The sequence below is a fragment of the Babylonia areolata genome, chromosome 4 (genome assembly GCF_041734735.1).
Source record: "Babylonia areolata isolate BAREFJ2019XMU chromosome 4, ASM4173473v1, whole genome shotgun sequence".
In the NCBI taxonomy this organism is placed as follows: domain Eukaryota; kingdom Metazoa; phylum Mollusca; class Gastropoda; order Neogastropoda; family Buccinidae; genus Babylonia; species Babylonia areolata.
In genome coordinates, this window is record NC_134879.1 from 44,103,419 (window position 1) to 44,128,075 (window position 24,657).

At 42.5% G+C, this 24,657-nt stretch overlaps 1 protein-coding gene across 2 annotated transcripts in view; it reads left to right on the plus strand.

The window, feature by feature from the left end:
* LOC143281213 (striatin-3-like) overlaps positions 1-24,657 on the plus strand; it is a 39,519-nt gene that overhangs the window by 7,269 nt on the left and 7,593 nt on the right. The window contains exons 5-18 of one of the 2 annotated variants that reach the window (XM_076586291.1): positions 602-769; positions 1,931-2,062; positions 3,087-3,162; positions 4,973-5,069; positions 8,019-8,117; positions 9,892-10,020; positions 14,723-14,874; positions 15,890-15,948; positions 18,008-18,124; positions 18,770-18,939; positions 20,673-20,840; positions 22,083-22,223; positions 23,032-23,139; positions 23,616-23,702. In XM_076586291.1, the coding sequence (XP_076442406.1) occupies positions 602-769; positions 1,931-2,062; positions 3,087-3,162; positions 4,973-5,069; positions 8,019-8,117; positions 9,892-10,020; positions 14,723-14,874; positions 15,890-15,948; positions 18,008-18,124; positions 18,770-18,939; positions 20,673-20,840; positions 22,083-22,223; positions 23,032-23,139; positions 23,616-23,702 (1,703 nt within the window). The remainder of the gene's footprint in view (positions 1-601; positions 770-1,930; positions 2,063-3,086; positions 3,163-4,972; positions 5,070-8,018; positions 8,118-9,891; positions 10,021-14,722; positions 14,875-15,889; positions 15,949-18,007; positions 18,125-18,769; positions 18,940-20,672; positions 20,841-22,082; positions 22,224-23,031; positions 23,140-23,615; positions 23,703-24,657) is intronic. The other variant, XM_076586292.1, reaches the window with a different exon arrangement.

A 24,657-nucleotide genomic window follows, 5' to 3' on the forward strand; every position in this document is an offset into this window, starting at 1 on the left:
CAGGACAATGCCATTCGCTGTAATACAGTTCAGGACAATGCCATACACTGTAACACAGTGCATGACAATAGAATACAACGCAATACATTACAGAACAGTACAATACACTACAATACAACTCAGTTGAGTGAGGAAGAATGCAGCTTTGTTTTGTGTTTTTCAGCTGCTCATTAAAAACACTTTGTGAATCTTTTTTTTTGTTGGTTTGTTCTTTTTTCTCTTTTTTGGGGGGATGGGGGTGGGGGGGGGGACCTCTGTTGTTAGCTGTTGTTCCAGTCATCCATTTTTGCTGAACAGCACTGCGTTTCCTGCCAGAGTGGGAGGGGGGGGAGGGAACTAGGAAGAGGAAGCATTTAAAACATGAATGATGTTAAGTGTCTTGGTTTTGGTATTGTATTACTTTTTGTACATTCATTTCAAGTCGGGGCATAACCACTGAGTTACTGCTCCACCTCTGCCTGTGGTTACTGCGAGTTTCCCCCCAGGTATAGCCATTCTCCACCATTTCTTTCAGAAGTGGATATGATGAATTCACTGCCCCTTTGGCCATGAAAGGCTGGGGGGTCTTTAACTGTTAACACACTGGTTTCGTGTTGTGCAGGTACCTGCAGGAGATTGGCTACACAGACACCATCGTCGACGTGCGGTCAGCGCGGGTTCGGTCCCTGCTGGGGCTTCAGCCGGTGACGGGCGACATTGATGTGGACAGTCAGCCGGCACTGACCAATGGGGAACAGCAGCCGGTCAAGAGGGACAGCACTGGCAAAAGGTACAGTCACCTTGGGGACTTTGATGAGGATTTTCTTCTTGTTTTTTTCTCAGCAAAGGTGTGGCCACCTTGTGGAGTTTGATGATGGATTTCATTCTTGTTTTTTTTGTGTGTGTGGTGGGTTTTTTTCAACCATTTACCTTCTACATAGCTTTCTCTTTTTTCTTTTTTTTTAATCTTTTTATCCTTTTTTTTTTTTCGTCTTCTCCCTCAGTTCTGTAAAGAGTCAGTGGGGCGCCCAAAAGAAAAAAGAACTGTTCACTAGATTCGTCCATGTCTGTTGGTTGTGTGTTGAAGGCTTACTTTTTTGAGGCACAACCAACTTTCACGTATTTTTATTTAGATGTGAATACTTCTTTGTTTATTTTGTTTCATTATTTTATTTCATTTCATGTGAATGTTTTACACAAACCTAGGATAGGCCCTCAAGGCCCTGAGCATTTCATTGGATCTGTTCTCTTTCTTTCAAAGCAGATGTGATGTAGCTTGTATGGGTCAGTTTGCTTACTTCCTAACTGAAACTGATGATTCCATGCAGGCAGTGTTTGATGAATTTTATTGCAGTGGTCTTTGCCCTCTCTCTGTGCTATCCAGGCTGTATTTGGAGAATTCATTGCAGTGACCTTTGCCCTCTGTCTGTGATATGCAGGCTGTATTTGAAGAATTCCTTGCAGTGGTCTTTGCCCTCTGTCTGTGATATGCAGGCTGTATTTGACGAATTCCTTGCAGTGGTCTTTGCCCTCTGTCTGCGCGATTCAGGCTGTATTTGAAGAATTCCCTGCAGTGACCTTTGCTGTCTCTCTGTGCCATGCTAGCTGTGTTTGAAGAATTCCTTGCAGTGACCTTTGCCCTCTCTCTATGCTGTGCCAGCTGTGTTTGAAGAATTCCTTGCAGTGACCTTTGCCCTGTCTCTGTGCCATGCTAGTTGTGTTTGAAGAATTCCTTGCAGTGACCTTTGCCCTCTCTCTATCCTGTGCTAGCTGTGTTTGAAGAATTCCTTGCAGTGATCTTTGCTATCTCTCTGTGCCGGGCAGGCAGTGTTCAATGAATTCCTTGCAGTGACCTTTGCCTTGCAGTGACCTTTGCCCTCTCTCTGTGCCTTGCAGGGAGTGTGTTTGATGAATTCCGTGCAGTGACCTTTGCCCTCTTTGTGCCGTGCAGGGTGGGGTTGCGGCGACTGCCGGGCATTGGGCCAATGGACAGTGCCCTGATGGACACGGAGAACTCCATCATGACCACCTTTGACTTCCTGGCGGGGGACAGCTCTGAGGAAGACTCCAAAGACAAACTGGGGTGGGCTGCACTGCCTTGTGTCTTTTCTCCCCTTCCTCTTCTTCTCCAGTTTTTTTTTTTTTTTTTTTTTATTTTTTTTTTTTTGGTCTTGTTCGTCATTTCTTCTTGTTCTTCTGCTTCTGCTGTTTCTTCTTCTTCTTCTTGCTCTTCTTCTTTTTCTTCGTCTTGTTGGTCATTTCCTCTTTTATTGTTTTTCTTCTGTGTTTTCTTCTTCTTCTTCTTACTGTTTTTCTTGTTCTTGTTCTTCTGCTTTTTCTTCTATGTCTTCTTCTTCTTCTTATCCTTCTTTTTCTTTGTCTTGTTTGTCATTTTCTCTTGCTCTTGTTTTTGTTTCTCTTCTGCGTTTTGTTCTTTTTCTTCTTACTCCTCTTCTTGTTCTTTCACCTTCTTCTTCTTCTTATCACCCTGCTTCTTCCTCTCCATCTTTGTCATAGGGACTATATTGTTACTGTTTCTTAAAATTAATGCAGTTTGCTTCTTTATGAAATGGTTACTCTGTTCAGGTAATTACTTATAAACTGTGTGTCACTTCATTTGCTTTTCTCTGATTTTCCTCCTTCCACCCAGGTGTGAATGGGTACTTGACTTTGGTTTGGGAAGGTTAAAATGGCAGAAGGAATAGACTGTGACCCACCTTTCCGTGCTCAGTTCCTAGACACAGTGAATATGAATTTACTGTCCCGATGGCTGGGAAAGGCTATAGGACTTTTTTCAAAAAGGGTCGCACATGTGAAATCCCTTTGTAGATATGAGGTACGTGAGAGGTAACAACCCACAAAAGCACCAGCAGCAAAAGGAGAAGCATCATCCTGAAAACATCTGACAGATGCCAAAAACAAAAAAAAAGACCTTCCCATGTGTTGATATGAGAAGTTATTGCCATTTATTTATATGTTTATGTACTCATATATTGCTGAGTTAATCATGCTTTACAGTCTTGATGTACTGATATATAAGATTCATATAATCAGTTTTTTTAAACCTGCTAATCATCTTCAAAGCATTATTGATGGTGACCTTTCAGTGATGACAGTGAAGATGGAATTACTGCGGATGACGAAGCTGATGAAAGATTGGAAAGGAAAGGGGTTAAAATCAAGGTAGGTTCCTAGTACAACCATTGTGTCAGAATGATCTTTGCTAGCAAAGATTTGAAAGCAAAATATCTTCAGTTTCATAGGCTAAACACAAATGAAAAAAAACAAGAAAGAATTGTCAGAGGTGTGATGAGATTATAATGTTGAGTTTCTTCACCTTCTTTTGTTCTTTTCAAATATAAAGTTTCCTGAAATGAAGGAAATAAAGATAATATATTGGTAACTGAAATGAAGGAAATACAGAGAATATACAGGTACCTGAAGTGAAGGAAATGAAGAGAATATATAGGTACCTGAAGTGAAGGTATAAAGACAATATAATGTACCTGAAGTGAAGGAAATAAAGACAAAATAGAGGTACCTGAAGTGCAAAGGTACAGAATTACCTTTGACTGTATATGTCAAAACATGATAAAGGTAACTTGATATTTTGCTTGTCATGCAACTCGGTACTTTTCTTCATCTTTTTTTCAGAGAGAGGGAATGTTTGGGGGATAGGATTAAGGAAAGGGGATGTTCTTTTCTTTGTGGTTTTGATTTTTTTTTTTTTTTCAGTTTTCTTGAAAGTACATGTAGATCTTTACAAATTCCTAGCTTTGAAGACATCTGTGTTGGCTTTATGGCTTACATGAATAGATTTTAGGTAGTTAAAGCTCATCCATGACTTTTTTAAGCAAAAATATGTGAATCCTGCAGAAACAAAATGTGATGCTTTGAGCAGTCATGGAGGCTGCCATTTTCCATAATGTTGTGACGTCACAAGTACAGAGAACATTTTTGCTTTTGGCTGATTTGCAAAGCAGATTGAAATGAATTTGTTAAAAAATATGTGCAAGGATTTTCCAATAACCCCAAGAAGAGAGGTGGTGATGTGTGGGTGTTGACCAATAACCCCAAGAAGAGAGGTGATGTTGTGTGGGTGTCGACCAATAACCCCAAGAAGAGAGGTGATGTTGTGTGGGTGTCGACCAATAACCCCAAGAAGAGAGGTGATGTTGTGTGGTTGTTGACCAATAACCCCAAGAAGAGAAGTGATGTTATGTGGGTGTCGACCAATAACCCCAAGAAGAGAGGTGATGTTGTGTGGGTGTTGGACAGTAACCCCAAGAAGAGAGGTGATATTGTGTGGGTGTTGACCAGTAACCCCAAGAAGAGAGGTGATGTTGTGTGGGTGTTGACCAATAACCCCAAGAAGAGAGGTGATGTTGTGTGGGTGTTGACCAATAACCCCAAGAAGAGAGGTGATGTTGTGTGGGTGTTGACCAGTAACCCCAAGAAGAGAGGTGATGTTAACAGTGTGGGTGTTGACCAATAACCCCAAGAAGAGAGGTGATGTGTGGGTGTCGACCAATAACCCCAAGGAGAGAGGTGATATTGTGTGGGTGTTGACCAATAACCCCAAGAAGAGAAGTGATGTTGTGTGGGTGTTGACCAGTAACCCATTACCAATAACCCCAAGAAGAGAGGTGATGTTGTGTGGGTGTTGACCAGTAACCCCAAGGAGAGAGGTGATATTGTGTGGGTGTTGACCAATACCCCAAGAAGAGAGGTGATGTTGTGTGGGTGTTGACCAGTAACCCCAAGAAGAGAGGTGATGTTGTGTGGGTGTTGACCAGTAACCCCAAGAAGAGAGGTGATATTGTGTGGGTGTTGACCAGTAACCCCAAGAAGAGAGGTGATGTTGTGTGGGTGTTGACCAGTAACCCCAAGAAGAGAGGTGATGTTGTGTGGGTGTTGACCAGTAACCCCAAGAAGAGAGGTGATGTTGTGTGGGTGTTGACCAGTAACCCCAAGAAGAGAGGTGATGTTGCAGGTGGTGGGCAATGAAAGGGTGGGGGGAGATGATCTGATGGAAGACCCAGAAACGGAAGAGGTCATGGCGGAGTTTGACTTCCTGGTCACAGAGAGTGGTGAGAGAGTAGGGGAGGTGTGTAGTTGTCAGCATGGTGTGAGAAAACGTGTGTTCTAGGTGTGCAGTGGTCAGCGTATTGTGAGAAAAGGTGTGTTCTGGGTGTGAAGTGATCAGCATGGTGTGAGAAAATATGTGTTTTACGTCATGTAGTGGTCAGTGTGTTTGAGAAAGCACGTGTGTTGGAAGTATGCAGTGGGCAGTGTGTTTTCAGATAACGTGTGTTGGAAGTGTGTAGTGGTCAGCATGTAGTTAGAAAACATGTTAGAGGTGTGTGGTGGTCAGGAACATGTGTTGGAGGCATGTAAGTGATCACTGTGTAGTGAGAAAACACATGTTTGAGGTGTGTAGTGGTCACAGTGTAGTCAAAAAGCACACGTGTTGGAGGCGTGTGGTGGTCAGGAACAAGTGTGTTGGAGGTGTTTAAGGGATCAGTGTGTAGTGAGAAAACACATGTGTCGGAGGTGTGTTGTGGTCACTGTGTAGTCAAAAAACTTGTGTTACAGGTGTGTAATGGTCAATGTGTATTCAGATACATGTCTGATAGATGTGTGTCATGGTGATCATGTTGTCAGAAAACATGTGTTGGAGGTGTGTAATGCTATTCTGTCATCATGTGAGTTGGAGGTATGTCACTGTGTAGTCAGGAAACGTGTTGGAGGTGTGTAGTTATCTGCATGTAGTCTCAAAAACATGTTGGAGGTGTGTAATAGTCACTGTGTTGTCAGAAGACAGATGTGTTGTGTGTGGTTGGTTATGTGCAGTCAGAAAGCCTGAGTTGGAGGTGTGTAATTTTCAGAAAACATGTGTTGGAGGTGTGTGGTTGTCTGAACATGCGTGTTGGTCATGTTGCACTAACCCCTGTCCCCTTTTGCGTTGTGAGGTGACTCCCCTTTGTCTCTGTCTCTGTCTGTGACTCTTTGTGTGTTTGTGTGTGTGTGTGCCAAACCCTGCCCTTGACTAGCCGCTGTGTCATTCTGAATCTTTAGATGTTTCCATCTTTTGATTGTGAGTCATCTTTTCCACAGCTGTTGAGACTAATAGTTTTGTATTTATTCCATTTCATGGTTTGTCGAGGGGGGAAAAAAGGGAAAAAGATCCTAGTTTACACACACTATACCATGACCCAGTAGTGCATTTTCTCTCTGTCATTTGATTATTTGAATTTCAATTGTCACAAATTATCATGTCTTACACAGTACAAGACTTAAATGTAATTTTAGGGAAAAATGTTTTCCTTTTTCTTCAATCTCAAAGTGATGAAAGCGAAGAAGGCATAACTTTAGGGACTGGAAGGGAGAAATTGATGCTTTCCCCCCTTATCTTGTCAGACCTGCCCAGAATATGGACAGTCAAAATGAATGTTGGAAAAGGTGTAGAATGGAGAGAACAACATTCGAAACAGCCACGTTTCCCCATGTGACTGTACTGTCAGCCATTATCTCATTTCTGTATGGAAAATTTCCTTTTAGTTTTGGTCATGATGCAGAGGAGGGGCAGGATTTTTTGTTGTTGTTTTATTTGGCTTCAGATTGTTGTGACCATTCTAACAGATGTTTGACGGAGGGTGTTGTTACTGTTTATCCCAGCAGCTGTTTTAACCCCTTGAGGGACAGGATTTTTTGTTGTTGTTTTCTTTGGCTTAAGATTGTTGTGACCATTCTAACAGATGTTTGACAGAGTGTTGTTACTGTTCATACCAGCAGCTGTTTTAACCTTTTGACTGGTGAACGTGGTGAACTGACATCAGTATGTCATGGGTTTGAAGGACAATTACTACCTTTTTTGTGCCTTTTTTTTTTGTTTTTGTTGTTGATACACATTTTAGATTTTAATTAAAAAAGCAAAGCAGTCCCAAGAGGACGAAATTCAAATACAGAACGGTGACTGACATCCTGACCTGCAATTCGGTCTCAGGGAGGTGACAGTACTTCACTGATGAGAAGACTCATCAGCAACACTCAGGGCGCTAGTCAGTGACTGACAAGGATTGCTGCACTGTTGTGGTTGTGTCCTTTACTAAACCATGACATCCTCACAGCACGACTTGTGTGACACTTCAGTTGACCTGGCTGTGTGTGTATGTGTGTGAATGTTGCCCATTGGATCAATGTGTGAAGTTGTTGCATTGAATATCAGTTTCTGTTTGTGTTCTTGGGGGGTTTTTTGTTGTTTTTTTCTGTCTGCGTTTGGTTGAACTTTTCCACATCTTACATTTGGAAGAGATGGTTTGATTGGATACACCTTTTTTTTATAATTTTTTTTATTCACTGATTGAATACACTGTTTTTTTTCTATGCCTGATGGAGACTTTAGAACACAGAGACAAGGAGAAATTCCAAGCATAAGGCAGAAGGGCAGTGGCTTAGTGGTAGTGCGCCCAACTGGGATTTTGACTCCCTTTCCCCCTCCTCCTTATCCACTCCCCACTCTACTAGACCATGAGTGGTAATCTGGGTGCTTGTCTTTCGGTTGTGACGATAAACTGAGGTCCTGTGTGCAGTATGCACTTACCGTACATAGTGAACCCATGGCAGTGAAAGGGTTGTCCTTGGCAAAATTCTGTTAAAAAAAAAATCCACTTTGATAGTAAAACAAATAGAGAAATCCATTTTGTTAGTTAAACAAATACACTTGCAGATATATCAAAAAAGAAAAAAAAGAAAGAAACGACAAAAAAAACTCATGGGTGGTACTGCACTATAGCAACATGCTTTCCTCAGGGAGAACAGCCTGAATTTCATACAGGAAAATCTGTTGTGACAAAATTAATGTAGAGATAACACAACAAACTCAGAGTAAATAAACAAACAACAACCCTCAGCTCTGCATACTAGAGGAGTAAGACCAAAAGATTTGTGGGGTCCAGTGATGAGTTTAAAACGTTGAGCAATGGCCTGAGGTATGGAACCCCTGACCTGTGACTGACTCTGTGTGTGTTAATGTACAGACCAGAAAGAGGCAAGCGCTAATGCGGAGTGGAGAGTTGACCAGCGCCATATATCAGAGCTTAAAGAACAGTATAGGAGGGAGAGAAAAGAGAAACACAGTAAGTGTCACAGACTTGACGGTCTGTATCTCTTTGTCTCTTGCTTTCCTTTTTATTCCTATTTATGTCCAGCTTTTTTCTTTTTTTTCTTTTCTATTTTTTTTAATAGTTCTTTCAGTTTTTACTGTATTTGAAAAAGTTATAAAACTGTTGCTGTTCTTACCAATTGAAATAGATTTGGGTGGGGGGATGTGGAGAAAATCTGTGTGAGGTTGATTATCTTATTTTCAGACAAACAGGTAGTTTACCTGTTTCCAGCTGCTTAGGGACAGTGCTGATCTGCCCTGGGATTCTTTATCCAGTCAGCAGTAACATAAAAATGGAATGTCAATACCAAACCGGTGTGTGGTAACCTGTGGCTCACAAGGGGACACAGATTCTGCCCATTGGTACTTTTTCCAGCAGGTGCTGAGGCAGCATATTTGATACTTCAAATGCCAAAAACAAAACAACTAATGTTATTATAGCTGTGTTTGCAATAATCATTGTTTTTTTGGAAGCCATGTCTGAATTAATGACTGCTCTCTTTGGAAGACATTTCTGAATTAATGACAATTCTTTGGAAGCCATGTTGAATTAATAACAGCTCCTTTTGGAAGCCATGTATTAATTAATGACAACTCTTTTTGGAAGCCGTGTCTCAATTAATGACAACTCTTTTTGGAAGCCATGTCTGAATTAATGACAACTCTTTTTGGAAGACATGTCTGAATTAATGACAACTCTTTCTGGAAAGCTTGTCAGAATTAATGACAACTCTTTTTAGAAGGCTTGTCTGAATTAATGACTACTCTGTTTGGAAGCCATGTTGGAAATCATAACTCTTATTGGAGAATCATTGCTCTTTTTGAAAGCCATGACATAGCAGCTTTGAATCCTTCAGTGACGGGCTTGTCTGAAAACATGAACTTTATCAGATGCTTTGGATTATGAAGTTTAGAGTTTCAGTAAGATTAATCCATTGCTTGTTGTCAGAGTAAAGAAAGTGGCAAGATGGGAAAGAGGTTGTTGACTAACAGGGTTGTTTTGTTAGGGTTTTTGTTTTCTATAGTTTGAATGGATTTTGCATTAGGGTTTGGGTGTTTTTTTTTCTTCTTCTTTTTTTGTCTATATATATTTTGAATGTATTTTGTGTTAGTTTTTCTGCCTGTGTAGAGTCCTATCACAAGACAGTCCAGAGCCAGTTCATGAGATTCTCTGTAGACATGTTTAGTGAATACGTTTCTTTGTTTAATGCAACTATAAAAGTTTGGTGTTTGCTTTAAATGTGTGTTTCTTAATATTCATTGCTTTGATAATTTTTGTATTATTACATTGAAAGACCAACTTTTTAGTTATTTCATTTCATTTTTGTTTAAATTGAAGGGCCAGTCTTGCACATTAAAGATTTGGTTTTCATGATTTTGAAAAGTTGGTTGGTTTGTGGTGATTCTTTACCGAATGTTGCATCCTGAATTTATTTTAGTGGTTTTTGGTTGATTAGGTAGTTGGTAGTAATAGCATAGTGGGTTTCCTTTTCATTGCTAAATGTGGGTTTCTGTTTCCAGCTCAGTTCTAAAGCATTTGCTTTTGAAAGAGCAAGAAAGACAGTTACATGTATGGTGTGTGTTCATGCGTGTGGTAGTGCACACACACGCGTGCGCACGCCCGCACACACACGCACACACACACACACACACACAAATGAAAGGTGTTTAGGTATGTAACTGTTGCACAGTCATGAATGCGCACACAGCTGTACATCCGTTCACGCGCTGACCCCTTATGATACTAGGGCCCTCGCGGTCTGCCTTACAAGCCATGTTAGCTAATCTGGGGTCGGATGAGGAACTGCCATGCTTCCAGTCTGACTCCTCCTCTGGCTCCTCGCCCCGGTGTGCTGAGGTGGAGGATATCGACAGTGGTAGGCCGACACTGCTCTCCCTCCCTCTCTCCCTCTCTCCTATCCAACATACTGCTGGCCAGGGCTGGCTCACTCTTCTCATAGCCATCTGCCATGCTCGGCTGCTACTCTCCTACAAGCAGACAAGTATTCGCTGCCAGCAAATAAGATTGTTTGCTTGGATGCCTGTGTACTCGGCATTGCTACCTCTGTTGTCGTAAAAGACAATTTTATGCAGTTGTCTTTTATGACAACGTTTGTATATCGTTCTGCAAAGTATTCTGCCAAATGCAGTACTGATTATGTAAATATGTCTCTTTCTTTCTTTCTCATTTCCTTTCTGGTGAGTTTACGCTGTTGCTTCAGCTTGAAAACTTTTTTTTAACTTTGAGCTTTTGAACTAAAAGCTTGCCACTTTTGTTTCTCATGCTTTTGCACATGCATGTACAGGTTTAGAATGATTACTAATAAATAGAAATGATGATTGTTATATTAGCCCAAAAAATTTTTTTTTTTTTTTTTTTTTTTTTTTTTTTTTTGGTTAGCAATTGAGTAATATTGAGCTGTTTCATGTTGTTCAAGATAACAGCCAAGGGTTATCCACACACTCTGCTTGGTTCGGATGAAGTCTGTTGGTTTGATTCTGCAGAGAAATATTTGGTCTTTAGCTTATAATGCTTTATTTTTTGTGATGCCAGGTTCGCGGTGGTGATTTGTGTCATTGGGCATGGGGAGAAAGGGTTGGGGTATTTCTCTTACAATCTATGATACATATTGTCATATGTATGTGTGGGAGTGTGTGTCTGTAAAAGGATGCTTTTGTCCATGTTTATATCACATCCAAGAGAGTAAGCATATGTTTATGTATGTGTGTGTGTGTGTGTGTATCTACATATCTCTGTCACTCTCTCTTACATACACACACACACACACTCACACACACACACACACACACACACAAGTGTGGACTTATGTTTACATAGATGCATATTGTGTTGTCTCTGTATGCATATGTGTGTATGTATCTGTGTTTGTGTGTGGGGGTGGGGGGTTCTGTGGGTAATGTGGTAGATGGGAAATGTAGATGTTTGTGTGTGTGTGAGTGTGTGTGTGTGTGTCTGTCTGTCTGTGGGTAATGTGGTAAATGGAAAATGTAGGTGTTTGTGAGTATGTTTGGGGAGTGGAGGGGGGTGTAAGTGTGTGTGTGAGTGTGTGTGTTGGGGCTCATGTGCTTTCATGAGTAGTGTTGGGCCTGTCAGCATTTGTGCTTTTATATCTGTGAGACTGCATATTTGCTGCATATTTGCTGTGCCTCTGTGTGTGTGTGTATGTGTGTGTGTGTGTGAAAAAGTGTGTGTATGTGTGTGTGTTTGTGCGTGCGTGAGAATCAGAATTATATTTACTTGTCATGAAAACCCTAAATTAAAGGTTTATAGCCGCAACAATAAACGATTGTGTGTGTCCATTTTTAATATTATTTGTATCTTTTTTATTTTATGCAATTTTTTTATCTGTCTTGTTTATTTACTTTTGTATCTTATTTTACTTTATTTCTTTGTATTTTTTGCTCAAGGCCTGACAAAGTGTGTAGGGTTATGGTGCTGGTCAAGCAGCTGTTTAGCAGATGTTGTGTAACAAACATGGACTTGTCCAAAAGCGGTGACGCTTCCTTGAGTATCTGAACTGAACTGAATTGTTTATGCAGCTGGTGAATATAAACTGATTTCAGAGACTGATGTGGGTTGTTTAAAGGTTAATTGATATGTATGTTGATCATTAACCACGTCACCCTCGTCTTGCATGACTTTGCGGTACTGGATATTTTAGAATTTGCGATATGGAAGTGTGACCTCAGAAGATCATTATTCTTCGCAAGTCTTTTGCTTACATGTACAGCATTGTTGTCAAATACTTGTTCATATGTGCAGTTCTTGGACTTAAAACCACATATTATGGAGGATAGTATTGTATTCATTGCAGTGTTTTCCCAATTTTATGGCTTGTTTTATTCAATAAGCAAATTATGGAAATTTGAATTATAAGTTTACATTGATTAAGTATTTACTAGGTCTCATGCATTTTGCAGTGATGATACATTTGTAATAATGTTCTGTTTCGCATGGTTCTATTATGATTGCACAAATATATTTGAAAATTTGTGTCTAATACAAAATAAGTACCTATGGAATTGTTCTATGAGAACTTTAGTAGTTGTAGCAGCAGCCGTAGCAGTAGAAGTTGAAAAAGAAAGATTTTTTTTAAAGCATAATTATTGTCAAGTTTTTTTGTTTAATGTGAAAACCAATTTTTGGAGTATTTTTCTTTTTTGTAGTTTATAGGTCAGTATGTTCGCCTTTCATTCAATATTTTGCATGAAGAACACTGGTGCCAGGAAAGTGCTTAGTTTGATACTGCTCATAATGGTTGCGGCAACACAATAGAATCATTAAGGTGTTGGACTTATGATCCTTGTGGCCTCGTTTCGGCATGGTGTTGTGTCCTTGGGAAAGGCACTTGACTCCCAGTTTTCCTCTCACCACCCAGGCGTGAACGGAAACCTGAAATTGGTCGGGGAAGTTTAAAACGTCTGTGAGAGAGGATTGGGCCCTGCCTTCTTCCTGGATTAGTAGACAGGGGTTCTGTTTTGAGCGGCCTTCAAAACTGAACAGGGCATCTAGGTGACAGACTTAAGAAGGACACTTTGTTCCACATTGTTTTGCCAGGATGGGATAAGAATTGCTGACTGTGTGATTTCTTTGTTGTTATAAGGAATTGTCGGCACACACAGTGTGGTTTATGACATTTAAGTACATAGGCTCAATGCTCGGCTTGTGTCAGAGATAACATATGCTTTACTGTTGGGCCAACAGCAAAGTGAGAGCTGTATGATCGATGGTTTTTCCACTGCAGTGGGAATTCATTTACAGCTTACAGTGTATGGGTTGTGGTGTGGTGTTGACGACCCAGAACCATATTGCTGACAGTGTGTGTGTGTGTATGTGGTGTAGTGTGGTGTTGATGACCCAGGACCATATTGCTGACAGTGTGTGTGTGGTGTGGTGTTGATAACCCAGGAACATGTCGCTGACAGTGTGTGTGTGGTGTGATGTTGATGACCTAGGACCATGTTGCTGACAGTGTGTGTGTGGTGTGATGTTGATGACCCAGGACCATATTGCTGACAGTGTGTGTGTGGTGTGATGTTGATGACCTAGGACCATGTTGCTGACAGTGTGTGTGTGGTGTGATGTTGATGACCCAGGACCATATTGCTGACAGTGTGTGTGTGGTGTGATGTTGATGACCTAGGACCATATTGCTGACAGTGTGTGTGTGGTGTGGTGTTGACAACCCAGGACCATATTGCTGACAGTGTGTGTGTGGTGTGGTGTTGATGACCCAGGACCATGTCACTGACAGTGTGTGTATGATGTGTTGTTGATGACCCAGGACCATGTTGCTGACAGTGTGTGTGTGGTATGGTGTTGATGACCCAGGACCATGTTGCTGACAGTGTGTGGTGTGGTGTGGTGTTGATGACACAGGACCATGTTGCTGACAGTGTGTGTGTGGTGTGTTGTTGATGACCCAGGACCATGTTGCTGACAGTGTGTGGTGTGGTGTGGTGTTGATGACCCAGGACCATATTGCTGACAGTGTGTGTGTCGTGTGGTGTTGATAACCCAGGAACATGTCGCTGACAGTGTGTGTGTGTGTGTGTGTGTGGTGTGGTGTTGATGACCCAGGACCATGTCACTGACAGTGTGTGTGTGATGTGGTGTTGATGACCCAGGACCATGTTGCTGACAGTGTGTGTGTGGTGTGGTGTTGATGACCCAGGACCATGTCACTGACAGTGTGTGTATGATGTGTTGTTAATGACCCAGGACCATACTGCTGACAGTGCGTGTGTGGTGTGGTGTTGATGACCCAGGACCATACTGCTGACAGTGCGTGTGTGGTGTGGTGTTGATGACCCAGGACCATACTGCTGACAGTGCGTGTGTGGTGTGGTGTTGATGACCCAGAATCATACTGCTGACAGTGCGTGTGTGGTGTGGTGTTGATGACCCACGACCATACTGCTGACAGTGCGTGTGTGGTGTGGTGTTGATGACCCAGGATCATACTGCTGACAGTGCGTGTGTGATGTGTTGTTGATGACCCAGGACCATGTTGCTGACAGTGTGTGTGTGTGCGTGTGTGGTGTGGTGTTGATGACCCAGGACCATGTTATTGACAGTGTGTGTTTGTGGTGTGGTGTGGTGTGGTGTTGACAACCCAGGACCATATTGCTGACAGTGCGTGTGTGGTGTGATGTGGCGTGGATGACCCAGGACCATGTCGCTGACAGTGTGTGTGGTGTGATGTGTTGTTGACGACCGGGGGTTTGACCATGCTGCTGACAGTGTGTGTGTGTGGTATGGTGTGCCCATATTACTGACAGTGTGTGTTTGTGGTGTGGTGTGGTGTGGTGTTGACAACCCAGGACCATATTGCTGACAGTGCGTGTGTGGTGTGATGTGTTGTTGATGACCCAGGGAGGGCATGACCATGTTGCTGACAGTGTGTGTGTGGTGTGGTGTTGACGATCCAGGACCATGTTACTGACAGTGTGTGTGTGTGTGTGTTATGGTGTGCCATGTTACTGACTGTGTGTGTGGTATGGTGTGCCATGTTACTGACAGTGTGTGTGTGGTGTGGTGTGTTGTCGACGACCCAGGCCTGCAGGGGGGAGGAGGGATGGGCTTTCCCCCGGGCTCCCACAAGGCCATGCTGGGGGGGTCCGACATGGATGAGTTCAACAGTGCCTTCGGCCTGGGGGAGCTGGCCGGCCTGACTGTCACCAACGAAGCCGACCCCTCCAGTTACGATGTGAGTGCTGGGATGACTGGAAAGATACACTGAATGAAATAGACGCGCGCAGAAGATCAGATACGCACATTAAAGATCCTGAAATCGGTGTCAGCGTTTGGTGGGTTATGGAAACAAGAACATGCCCAGCATGCACACCCCTGAAAACGGAGTATGGCTGCCTACATGGTGGGATAAATAAACAAAAAACAGTCACACACATAAAATGTTACATGTTTTTCTGAGTGTATGTGTGTGTGCCTGAAATGATAACCGTGCAGTGGCAGCCGTCAGTCAGCTCTACCCAGGTAGGCAGCCTGTTGTGCAAATGACCCTTTGTTTGTAAAGCATTTAGAGCTTGGTCTCCGACGGAGGATAGGCGCTATATAAGTATCCCTATCATTCATTCATTATCGAGGAAACAGTAACTGTAAAAAACGCTCTGGCCCCCACACTCTATGACAGAAAGATATATTTAATGAAATGAAGTGAAGGAAAGGATTACTGTAAAGAAAGCTCAGACCCCCACCCTATTTAGAAACCAAATACTTTTGCAATTTTCAGCATTGTTCATTGTGAAAATAGACGGACATTGCGTGGTTTGTTGTAAAAATATACAGACATAGCATGGTTCATTGTGAAAATAGACAGACAAGTGTTGTCAGTGAAGTTCACAAAATGATCTGAAGTATGAAAATGGCTTTGTGAGCTCGTTAGAAAAACTACCATGGGGGTAGAATTGATGTAGGAAGCTCTGAAGAGAATTGCACAGATGCTGTGACCAGCCTGGAAAAAAAATCATTGGTGGTTTTCCTTTTTTTTTCTGTCTGTACATCTGTCTTTGGTACTCCTCATCACAAGTTCATCATTTACATTATAGTGAACAAGAGGTGTTTTTTTTTAAAGACAAACTCAGGAACAAATTTTTGAAAAAATAAAAACATTGACTAATAAAGGAATAAATTTATACAGCAATGTAGATACAAAGTGCTTCGACAGACAGTGGTATTCACCCGTGCATGTGCTTTGTTCTCAGATCTCAGCACCCAAAGAAGTGTTCAGGAAGACCTGGAATGCCAAATACACCTTGCGAAGGTATGCACACATTACGGTGTGAACAGAGCTTATAAAATGTTATCTTTGTGTATGTGTGTGTGTGTGTTTGATAGCATTGCAATATTGTGGAAAGACAGGTATAGACAAAGGTGCAGAGACATTTTTTACCTTGCAGCTGCTGAAATGAGATCAGTGTGGTATCAGTATGAACTACAACTACTGCTTGTTGTCTGCTTTTAAGGGTGTCTTTGGTTTTGCTGAACTAAGATAATAAAATACCAGGAAGAAGTTCATTGTAGTTTGTGGATTAATTGCAGTTTTAAGTTGCACTTTTAAGTGGGATTCTTAGTCAGAAGGACAATTTATTATAGAGCAGGCAAAATGTCAAACATTTTTCAGCAGATAGTTCTAGAAAGCCTCAATTAATACAGTAAAGTATGTTGTGTGGCACTGAGTAGATCAACTGCACAACAGTATCAGTTTCAAGGAGGTATCAAAAGTATGCACACTGATCCATACACTTTTTATTTATTGACTTTTCATCGGCATTTAGCACCATTCAGCCACATCTCATGGCATGTAAGCTTCTTTCATTCAACATCGGTACTAACCTCATTTTATGGGTGAACAGTTTCCTTGTTCAGAGAACTTAGTCCATTTTGGACAAGCTCTGTCTTCTGTGAAGACAACTTCCACTGGTACCCCTCAAGGTACAGTTCTTTCCCCTGTTCTCTTTACATTATATACAAATGACTGCACTGGCTCAGACACAACTCCTTCAATTAGGTATTCTGATGACTCAGCCGTAGAAGATCTTTTGAATTCTGATGCTGTTTATTTTGAGCAAGTTCAAAAATTTTCCTCCTGGTGTAAAGATAACTATTTAGATCTTAATGTTCAGAAAACCAAAGAAATGGTAATTGATTTAAGAAAAAGCGCCTCTCCAGTTCCTAACCTGTTCATCAATGATACAAAGGTTAAAAGAGTGCATAAATATAAATACCTAGAAACTATTATTGATCATGAACTGAATTTTACTTCTAATACAACTTACATTCACAAAAAATGCCAGTCTCTCGCATGTGTTGTCTGCAGAAACTCAGAAACATCAGAGTTAATTTGAAAGTACTTCAAGGGTTTTATAGATTTTTAATTGAATCTGTGTTAACTTTCTTTTTTATACGCTGGTATGGCGGTCTAGCTGTGAAGAATAAGAATATACTGAACAAGACTGTGAATTTGTGCAGTAAGGTCGTGGGAGTGAGACAGGACAGCTTAAGCAAACTGTACAATGTCAGAGTACGACAGAAAGCCAAACGCATTTCAAGCAACAGCAGCCATACGCTGGCAAATTATTACCAACTCTTACCATCAGGCAAACGGTTCTGTGTCCCAAAATTTAAAACAAACAGAACCAAATGCAGCTTTATACCAACTTCAATTCAACTATTAAACAGCAATAATTGATAATCAGATCTGTGATAAAAAAATTTTTTTTTAAATGTATGCCAGAGTGTGTGTATGTGGAATGTGACATCTTAAATCAAAGTATTGTTGAATTGCATTGTTATTATAATTTTTATGTCTTATGTCTACTTTTAGTATGCTATTCATGCGTATTTTATTCATATCTTGTTATTGATTTTGTGTTTCACATGTATGACTGTGATGATGTATGTATGATTTACTCTAAGCTACCTTTTAAAGGTTTCTGTTGTGTTTTTGTTATCTACTATTATTATTTTTTTACGCATGGGTTGCCATCTAAACATTTTATATCTTTTATGTATACATGTTGAATGACTGTGATTTCCATGTATTGTTTATGTGTTTTACACCACCAATGAATTTTCTCTTGTTGAGATAATAAAGTATTCTGTAATCTGTAATCTGTACCTTACACCACATGCTGCTTAGGCCTTGAAAGTATGTCCTAGGTTTATATGAAACATGAACATTTTAAACCAAAAAACCATGTGCATCGACTCACATGTGCATACTGCCACCAGTTTGCAAATGCATGCATGCACACACACACACACACACACACACATGCGCGCAGAGCACTAAGCAACAAGGGGAATGACTGTGATGGCAGTCACTTTGACGGAGTGAGGGCATTGGCGTTTCACCCTGTGGAGCCGGTGCTGCTGACAGCTTCAGAAGACAACACTGTCAAGCTGTGGAACCTGCAGAAGACTGTCCCTGCCAAGAAGTGAGTGCCGGTTTCTGTGTTGTAAAAGAAAGAAAAAAAAAGCATATACCCTGTTTTTCTGTCACCCTCGTCAGTAAAGAATCAGCCTTCTCTGATCATATCATAACTGCACTTATAGAGCTGGGTTCCAGCAGTTTGGAACTCCAGACTAATTTTTTTTACCTCTCCTCTTTTTTTTTTTCTTTTTTTTTTTTGTGGTTGGTATTGGTTTTTTAAATAATTTTTTTCTTTCACCAGTAAGTGCCACAACATCTTGACTAACATCAACTCACATTTATTCGCTTGGATCCTCCGCCAGGCTCATAATAAAAACTTGATTTCTTGTAATAATCCTCACAGAATGTGGACTTTCAAAAGAAGATTGCATGCAGTTCTGCTAGGCTTATTTTCTGCCTTTTTTTTTTTTTTTTTTTTTTTTTTTTTTTTTTTGCAGAGGGAGACAAAATATAAATAAACAATGAATTCATGTGGAACCTGAAAAGGCTAAACACTTGTCAGCTCACATGAAAGTACTCCCTTGATTTGTCTTGTCCAACCCAAGATGTTAAAAAGGCAGTATTTTCATGTGAGCTGAAGAGTTGTTTTCAGCACGTTTTTGTCTTTATTTTTCAATGAGACTTGCGATGTGTGTGTGTGTGTGGACAGAGCGGCGTCGCTGGACGTGGAGCCAGTGTACACGTTCCGGGGCCACGTGGGGCCTGTGCTGAGCGTGGCCGTCAGCCCCTCAGGGGAGCAGTGCTTTACGGGGGGCATGGACTCCTCCATCCTCTGCTGGAACATCCCCTCCTCCAACATCGACCCCTACGACTCCTTTGGTGAGGGGGCATGTGGGGGTGTGGGAGGGTGTGTGTGAGAGACCGAGCCAGGTCTAGTATGGACCCCTACAACCCTTTTGCCAAGGGGGCATGTGGTTGCGTGTGTGTGTGTGTGAGAGAGAGAGAGAGAGAGAGCGAGCTTCAGCATTGACCCCTACAATTCTTTTGCTGAGGGGGCATGTGGGTGTGGGTGAGAGAGAGAGAGAGCGATTCAACATTGACCCCTACAACTCTTTTGGTCAGGGGGCATGTGGGTGGGTGGGTGAGTGTGTGTGTGTGTGTGTGTGTGAGAGAGAGAGAGATCCAGCTTCAACATTGACCCATACAACTCTTTTGGTCAGGGGGCATGTGTGTGTGTGGGAGAGGGGGGGGGGGCAGGGTGAGAGAGTGAGAGCCATCTCCAGCATGGACCCATATGAGTCTTTTGGTGAGGGGGCGTGTGTGTGAGAGAGAGAGAGAGAGATAGCCATCTATGACTCATTCACAGTGGATGTGGGATTTGTTGGGGACGGGATGGGAATGTGTGTGTGTGTGTGTGTGTGTGTGCGTGAGAGAGAGAGAGAGAGCTCCAGAATGGACCATCTTTGACTCTTTTGCAGTGGACAGGTGGGATTTATGGGGGACAGGATGGGAATGTGTGTGTGTGAGAGAGAGAGAGAGAGAGAGAGAGAGCCTATTTCAGCATGGATCTCGATCTCCATGACTTTTGATCTGCGGACACATGGTATTTGTAGGGGTTGTGTGAACAGGGTGGGAATCTGTGTGTGATGTGTGTGTGTGTGTGAGAGAGAGAGAGAGAGAGAGCCAGTTCAGTATTTTAAGTGAGCCTAAAGAGAATTTTCTGTTTTTGGTTGAAGCAGATAATAAAGTATTTTGAATTGAATTGAATGGACATCTGTGACTCTTTTGGTCAGTGGACACATGGGATTTGTGGGGACCGGGGGAACAGGATGGGAAGTGTGTGTGTGTGTGTTTAAGAGAGGACAGCTTGAATGGCCAATGGGATATGGTGTGAGAACTATTTGTTATCATCATCATTATCATTATGATGATCATCATCATTATTGTCTCAGACGGCAGTGTGCTACAGGACCGAATGGAGGGCCACAGGGACGCGGTGTGGGGACTGTTATTATCATCATTGTCATCATTTCTTATGATCATCATATTGTCCCAGAGGGCAGTGGGCGTACAGGACCGAATGGAGGGCCACAGGGACGCGGTGTGGGGACTGTTATTATCATCATTGTCATCATTATCATTATGATCATCATCATTATTGTCCCCAGACGGCAGTGTGCTACAGGACCGAATGGAGGGCCACAGGGACGCAGTGTGGGGACTGTTATTATCATCATTGTCATCATTATGGTTATGATCATCATCATTATTGTCCCCAGACGGCAGTGTGCTACAGGACCGAATGGAGGGCCACAGGGACGCGGTGTGGGGACTGTTATTATCATCATTGTCATCATTATGGTTATGATCATCATCATTATTGTCCCCAGACGGCAGTGTGCTACAGGACCGAATGGAGGGCCACAGGGACGCGGTGTGGGGACTGTTATTATCATCATTGTCATCATTATGATTATGATCATCATCATTATTGTCCCCAGACGGCAGTGTGCTACAGGACCGAATGGAGGGCCACAGGGACGCAGTGTGGGGACTGTTATTATCATCATTGTCATCATTATCATTATGATCATCATCATTATTGTCCCCAGACGGCAGTGTGCTACAGGACCGAATGGAGGGCCACAGGGACGCGGTGTGGGGACTGTCCATCCACAGCTCCAAGATGCACCTCCTGTCCTGCTCCTCTGACGGCACCGTGCGGCTCTGGAGTCCTGGCACCAAGGCCCCACTCCTCAACACTTTCCTGGTAGAATCAGGTCAGTGTGTGTGAGTGTGTGTGTGTGTGTGGGGGGGGGGGGGTCTGCTTTGTGTGTGTGTGTGTGTTTTGCTTGTCAACACTTTCCTTGTAGACTCAGGTCATTGTAGGGGTGGGGGTATATTTGTGTGTGTGTTGGTGTTTATGTGTGTGTGTGTGTGTGAGAGAGAGAGAGAGAATGCGTGTGTGTGTAAGTGTGTGTATGTGAGAGAGAGAGAGAGAGAGTGTGTGTGTGTGTGTGTTCCTCCACACCTTCCTTGTGGAGTGTGTTGAATGTGTGAGTGTTTCACTGGTCAACACCTTACTGGTTATGTCAGATCAGTTTGTTGCTCCATATACACGCGTGCTTGTGTTTAGTTGATCAGCAACATTACTTTTGTTTTCCACCATGTTCTTTTTACAGTCACTATTGTTGCTGTCATGCAGCAAATCAAAATTCTGGTCAATATGATGACACATGCGTACTGTGTTCACAAGATTTCAGCTTGTTGTCTTCATTTGGGGGGTTGCATAGTAAGTGTAACTCAGAAATTAAGATTTCAAGCTAAGATATTGTGTGTTTTTTATGCCCACATCCAACACAACCACACCTCAAACTGTCAGTGTACTTGGCAGGGTGTAATCCTCACCAGTTTCAGTTTCAGTTTCTCAAGGAGGCTTCACAGCATTCAGACAAATCCAAATATATCACGCCACTTCTGCTAGGCAGATGCCTGACCAGCAATGTAACCCAGTGCGCCTAGTCAGGCCTTGAGTGTATGCATGTATATTTATGAACCTGTCGGAGTGGATTTCTTTTACAGAATTTTATCAGAGGACAACACTCTTCTTGCCGTTGGTGTGTTTTCCGATTGCGTGCTGCACATGGGACTTCGGTTTAACGTCTCCTCCGAACGACTAAACACTCGGTTTGATTTTCCAGTCAAAGTTGTGAGAAAGGGTGAGAGCAAGATTCGAACCCAGACCCTTACAGACTCTCTATATTGGCATATTAGTGTCTTAACCGTTCTGTCACCTTTCTCCTTGAACCTCACCAGAATAACTAGAATCACTTCTTGTGATCAACATTACCTGCTGGCAGTGATGTTGACACGCTCAACAACTTTCTGCTTTACAAAATGCTTAAAAGTACTACATCAAAACGGAGCCATAACTTGAGACATGGAGATGTAGTGTCGTATGGATACAGTCTGCCACACTGTGACACCTCTATTGACCCAGAAAGTGTGTTGATGTGTCACAGAGAGAGGCATGCCCACGTCTGTGGACTTTGTGCGCTGTGACCCGAACCAGCTGGTGGTGGGCTATACCTCCTCCACTGCCTATCTCCTGGACCTTGAGACTGGACAGCAGGTCCTCTCCCTCGACACTCTCACACACTGTGGTACGTACATCCTCGTGTTTACTTACTGTAGTACATATGTCCCACCTCCTGGACCTGGAGACTGGACAGCAGGTCCTCACCCTCGACACTCTCACACACTGTGGTACGTACATCCTCTTGTCTTTAATGTACTTACTGTAGTACATATTTCCTTCCTGCTAGGCATGGAGACTGGACAGCAGGTCCTCACCCTCTCACACTGGTACGTCCGTCCTCTTGTTGTGTTTACTTTACTTACTGTAGTATGTATGCCCAACCTCCTGGACCTTGAGACTACACAGCAGGTCATCACCCTTGAATCCCTCATGCACTGCAGTATGAATGTCCTCTTCTGCTCATGCTTTGTGGAAAGTACATCCACTTATGTGCTGTGGTACATACGTCCTCATGTCATATTGGCCTGCTGTGGTGTGTACGTCCTCCTGTGTTGGTCTGCTGTGGTATGTTTGACGTCTTGTCATGTCAGATGGTGTGTTGGCAGTCTGTTGACAGTGTATCAGTTACATGTTGATGGTTTGTTGATGACATGTTGACAGCATGTTGATGGTGTGTTGACAGTGTGTTGATGGTGTTCATGACATGTTGACAGTGTTGACATTATGTTGATGAGTGTTAATGACATTAATGGCATATTGACAGAGTTGATGGTGTGTTGATAACATGTTGATGGTTTGTTGATGACATGTTGATGTTGTGTTGACAACATGTTGACGGTGTGTTGATGCGTTGACAACATGTTGATGATGTGTTGATGGCATGTTGGTGGTGTGTCGGCATTGTGTTGACAGTGTGTTGATGTGTGTTACAGATGCCAGTGGCAGCAACCAGATCAACTGTTTGCTGAGTCACCCCACCATGCCTATTACCATCACTGCCCATGAGGACAGACACATCCGATTCTTTGACAACACTTCAGGTAATCACTGTGTGTGTGTGTGTGTGTGTGTGTGTGTGCCCATCACCATCACCACCCACAAGGACAGGCACATCTGATTCTTTGACACTTAGGTAATCACTGTGTGTTTGTGTGTGTATGTGAGAGTGTGTGTGTTAGTGTGTGTGTGTGTGATTGTGTGCATGTGAGTGTGTGTGTGTGTGTGTTTGTGTGTGTGTGCCCATCACCATCACCACCCATAAGGACAGACACATTGAATTCTTTGACACTTAGGTAATCACTGTGGTGTGTGTGTGTGTGTGTGTGTGTGTGTGTGTGTGTGTGTGTGCCCATCACCATCACCACTGACGAGGACAAACACATCCAATTCTTTGACCACACTTCAGGTAAACACTGTCTGTGGTGTGTGTGTGTGTCTTTGTGTGTGTAATGTGTTGTAAATGATTGTTGCGTTATGTGTTGTACCTTTTATTGCATGGTTGTGACGCGTGTTGCAGGCAAACTGATCCATGCCATGGTGGCCCATCTGGACTCGGTGACCAGTCTTGCTGTGGATCCCAACGGACTGTACCTCTTGTCTGGAAGTGAGTTTTCCTCTGGTCGTCAGACTGACTGTGTAGTGGCTATGGCAGGGCTAGAAATTCACTTATTATTTTTGTTGTCCTGGGATAAAAAAAACCCAACTCAACTGTTCGTCCAAATTTCTACATGCCCTCCCTTAGTAAAGACTGAAAGAGACGGTTGATTAAAAGTAAATATTGGTAGAGCAATAACAAGTCAGCAGACTTGATTCATTGGGTAAGTAGTGTATATTGCTGAGAAAGAGGTAGTATAAGTTTCATTGCTAACAGTAAGAAGAGTGTTGGCCTAGGAAGTGTGAGAATCTGAGTGCACTGGTTCAAATCCCATAGTTGCCAATATTTTATCCCCCTCCACTAGACCTTGAGTGGTGGTCTGGACACTGATCATTCGGAGATGAGACGATGAACCGAGGTCCTGTGTGCAGCTTGCTTTTAGCACACGTAAAAGAATCCATGGCAACAAAAGGGTTGTCCCTGGCAAAATTATGTGGAAAAATCCACTTTGATAGATAAACAAATAAAATTGCAGGCAGAAAAACAAATTCTTTAAACGGGTGGTGCTCTCAGTGTAGCGATATGCTCTCCCTGGGGAGCCCTGATTTCACACTGAGACATCTGTTGTGACAAAAAGAGTAATACAGTCCAATACAAGAAATAAACAGTCCCACAGTTCTCACAGAGACAGATCTGTTGTTCTGGTACTGATATGTTGTATTGATATGGTACTGATATGTTGTATTGATATAGAACACGTCTTGTCTCCCTGAAAAGGGGAGGAGAGAAGAACGATTGGTCTGCATTGTGCCTGACTGCTCAGTCACCTTTTCACTGACACAGTCACATACTGGTTGCCCATCACACAAGTGGAGAGAGCAGCATTTCCATTTCCACTTGTTCTCCAGAAGGTTTAGTTGTTCCAGACAATGGAAAGAGTGAATATTTCTTGCCCAGAGCTGTT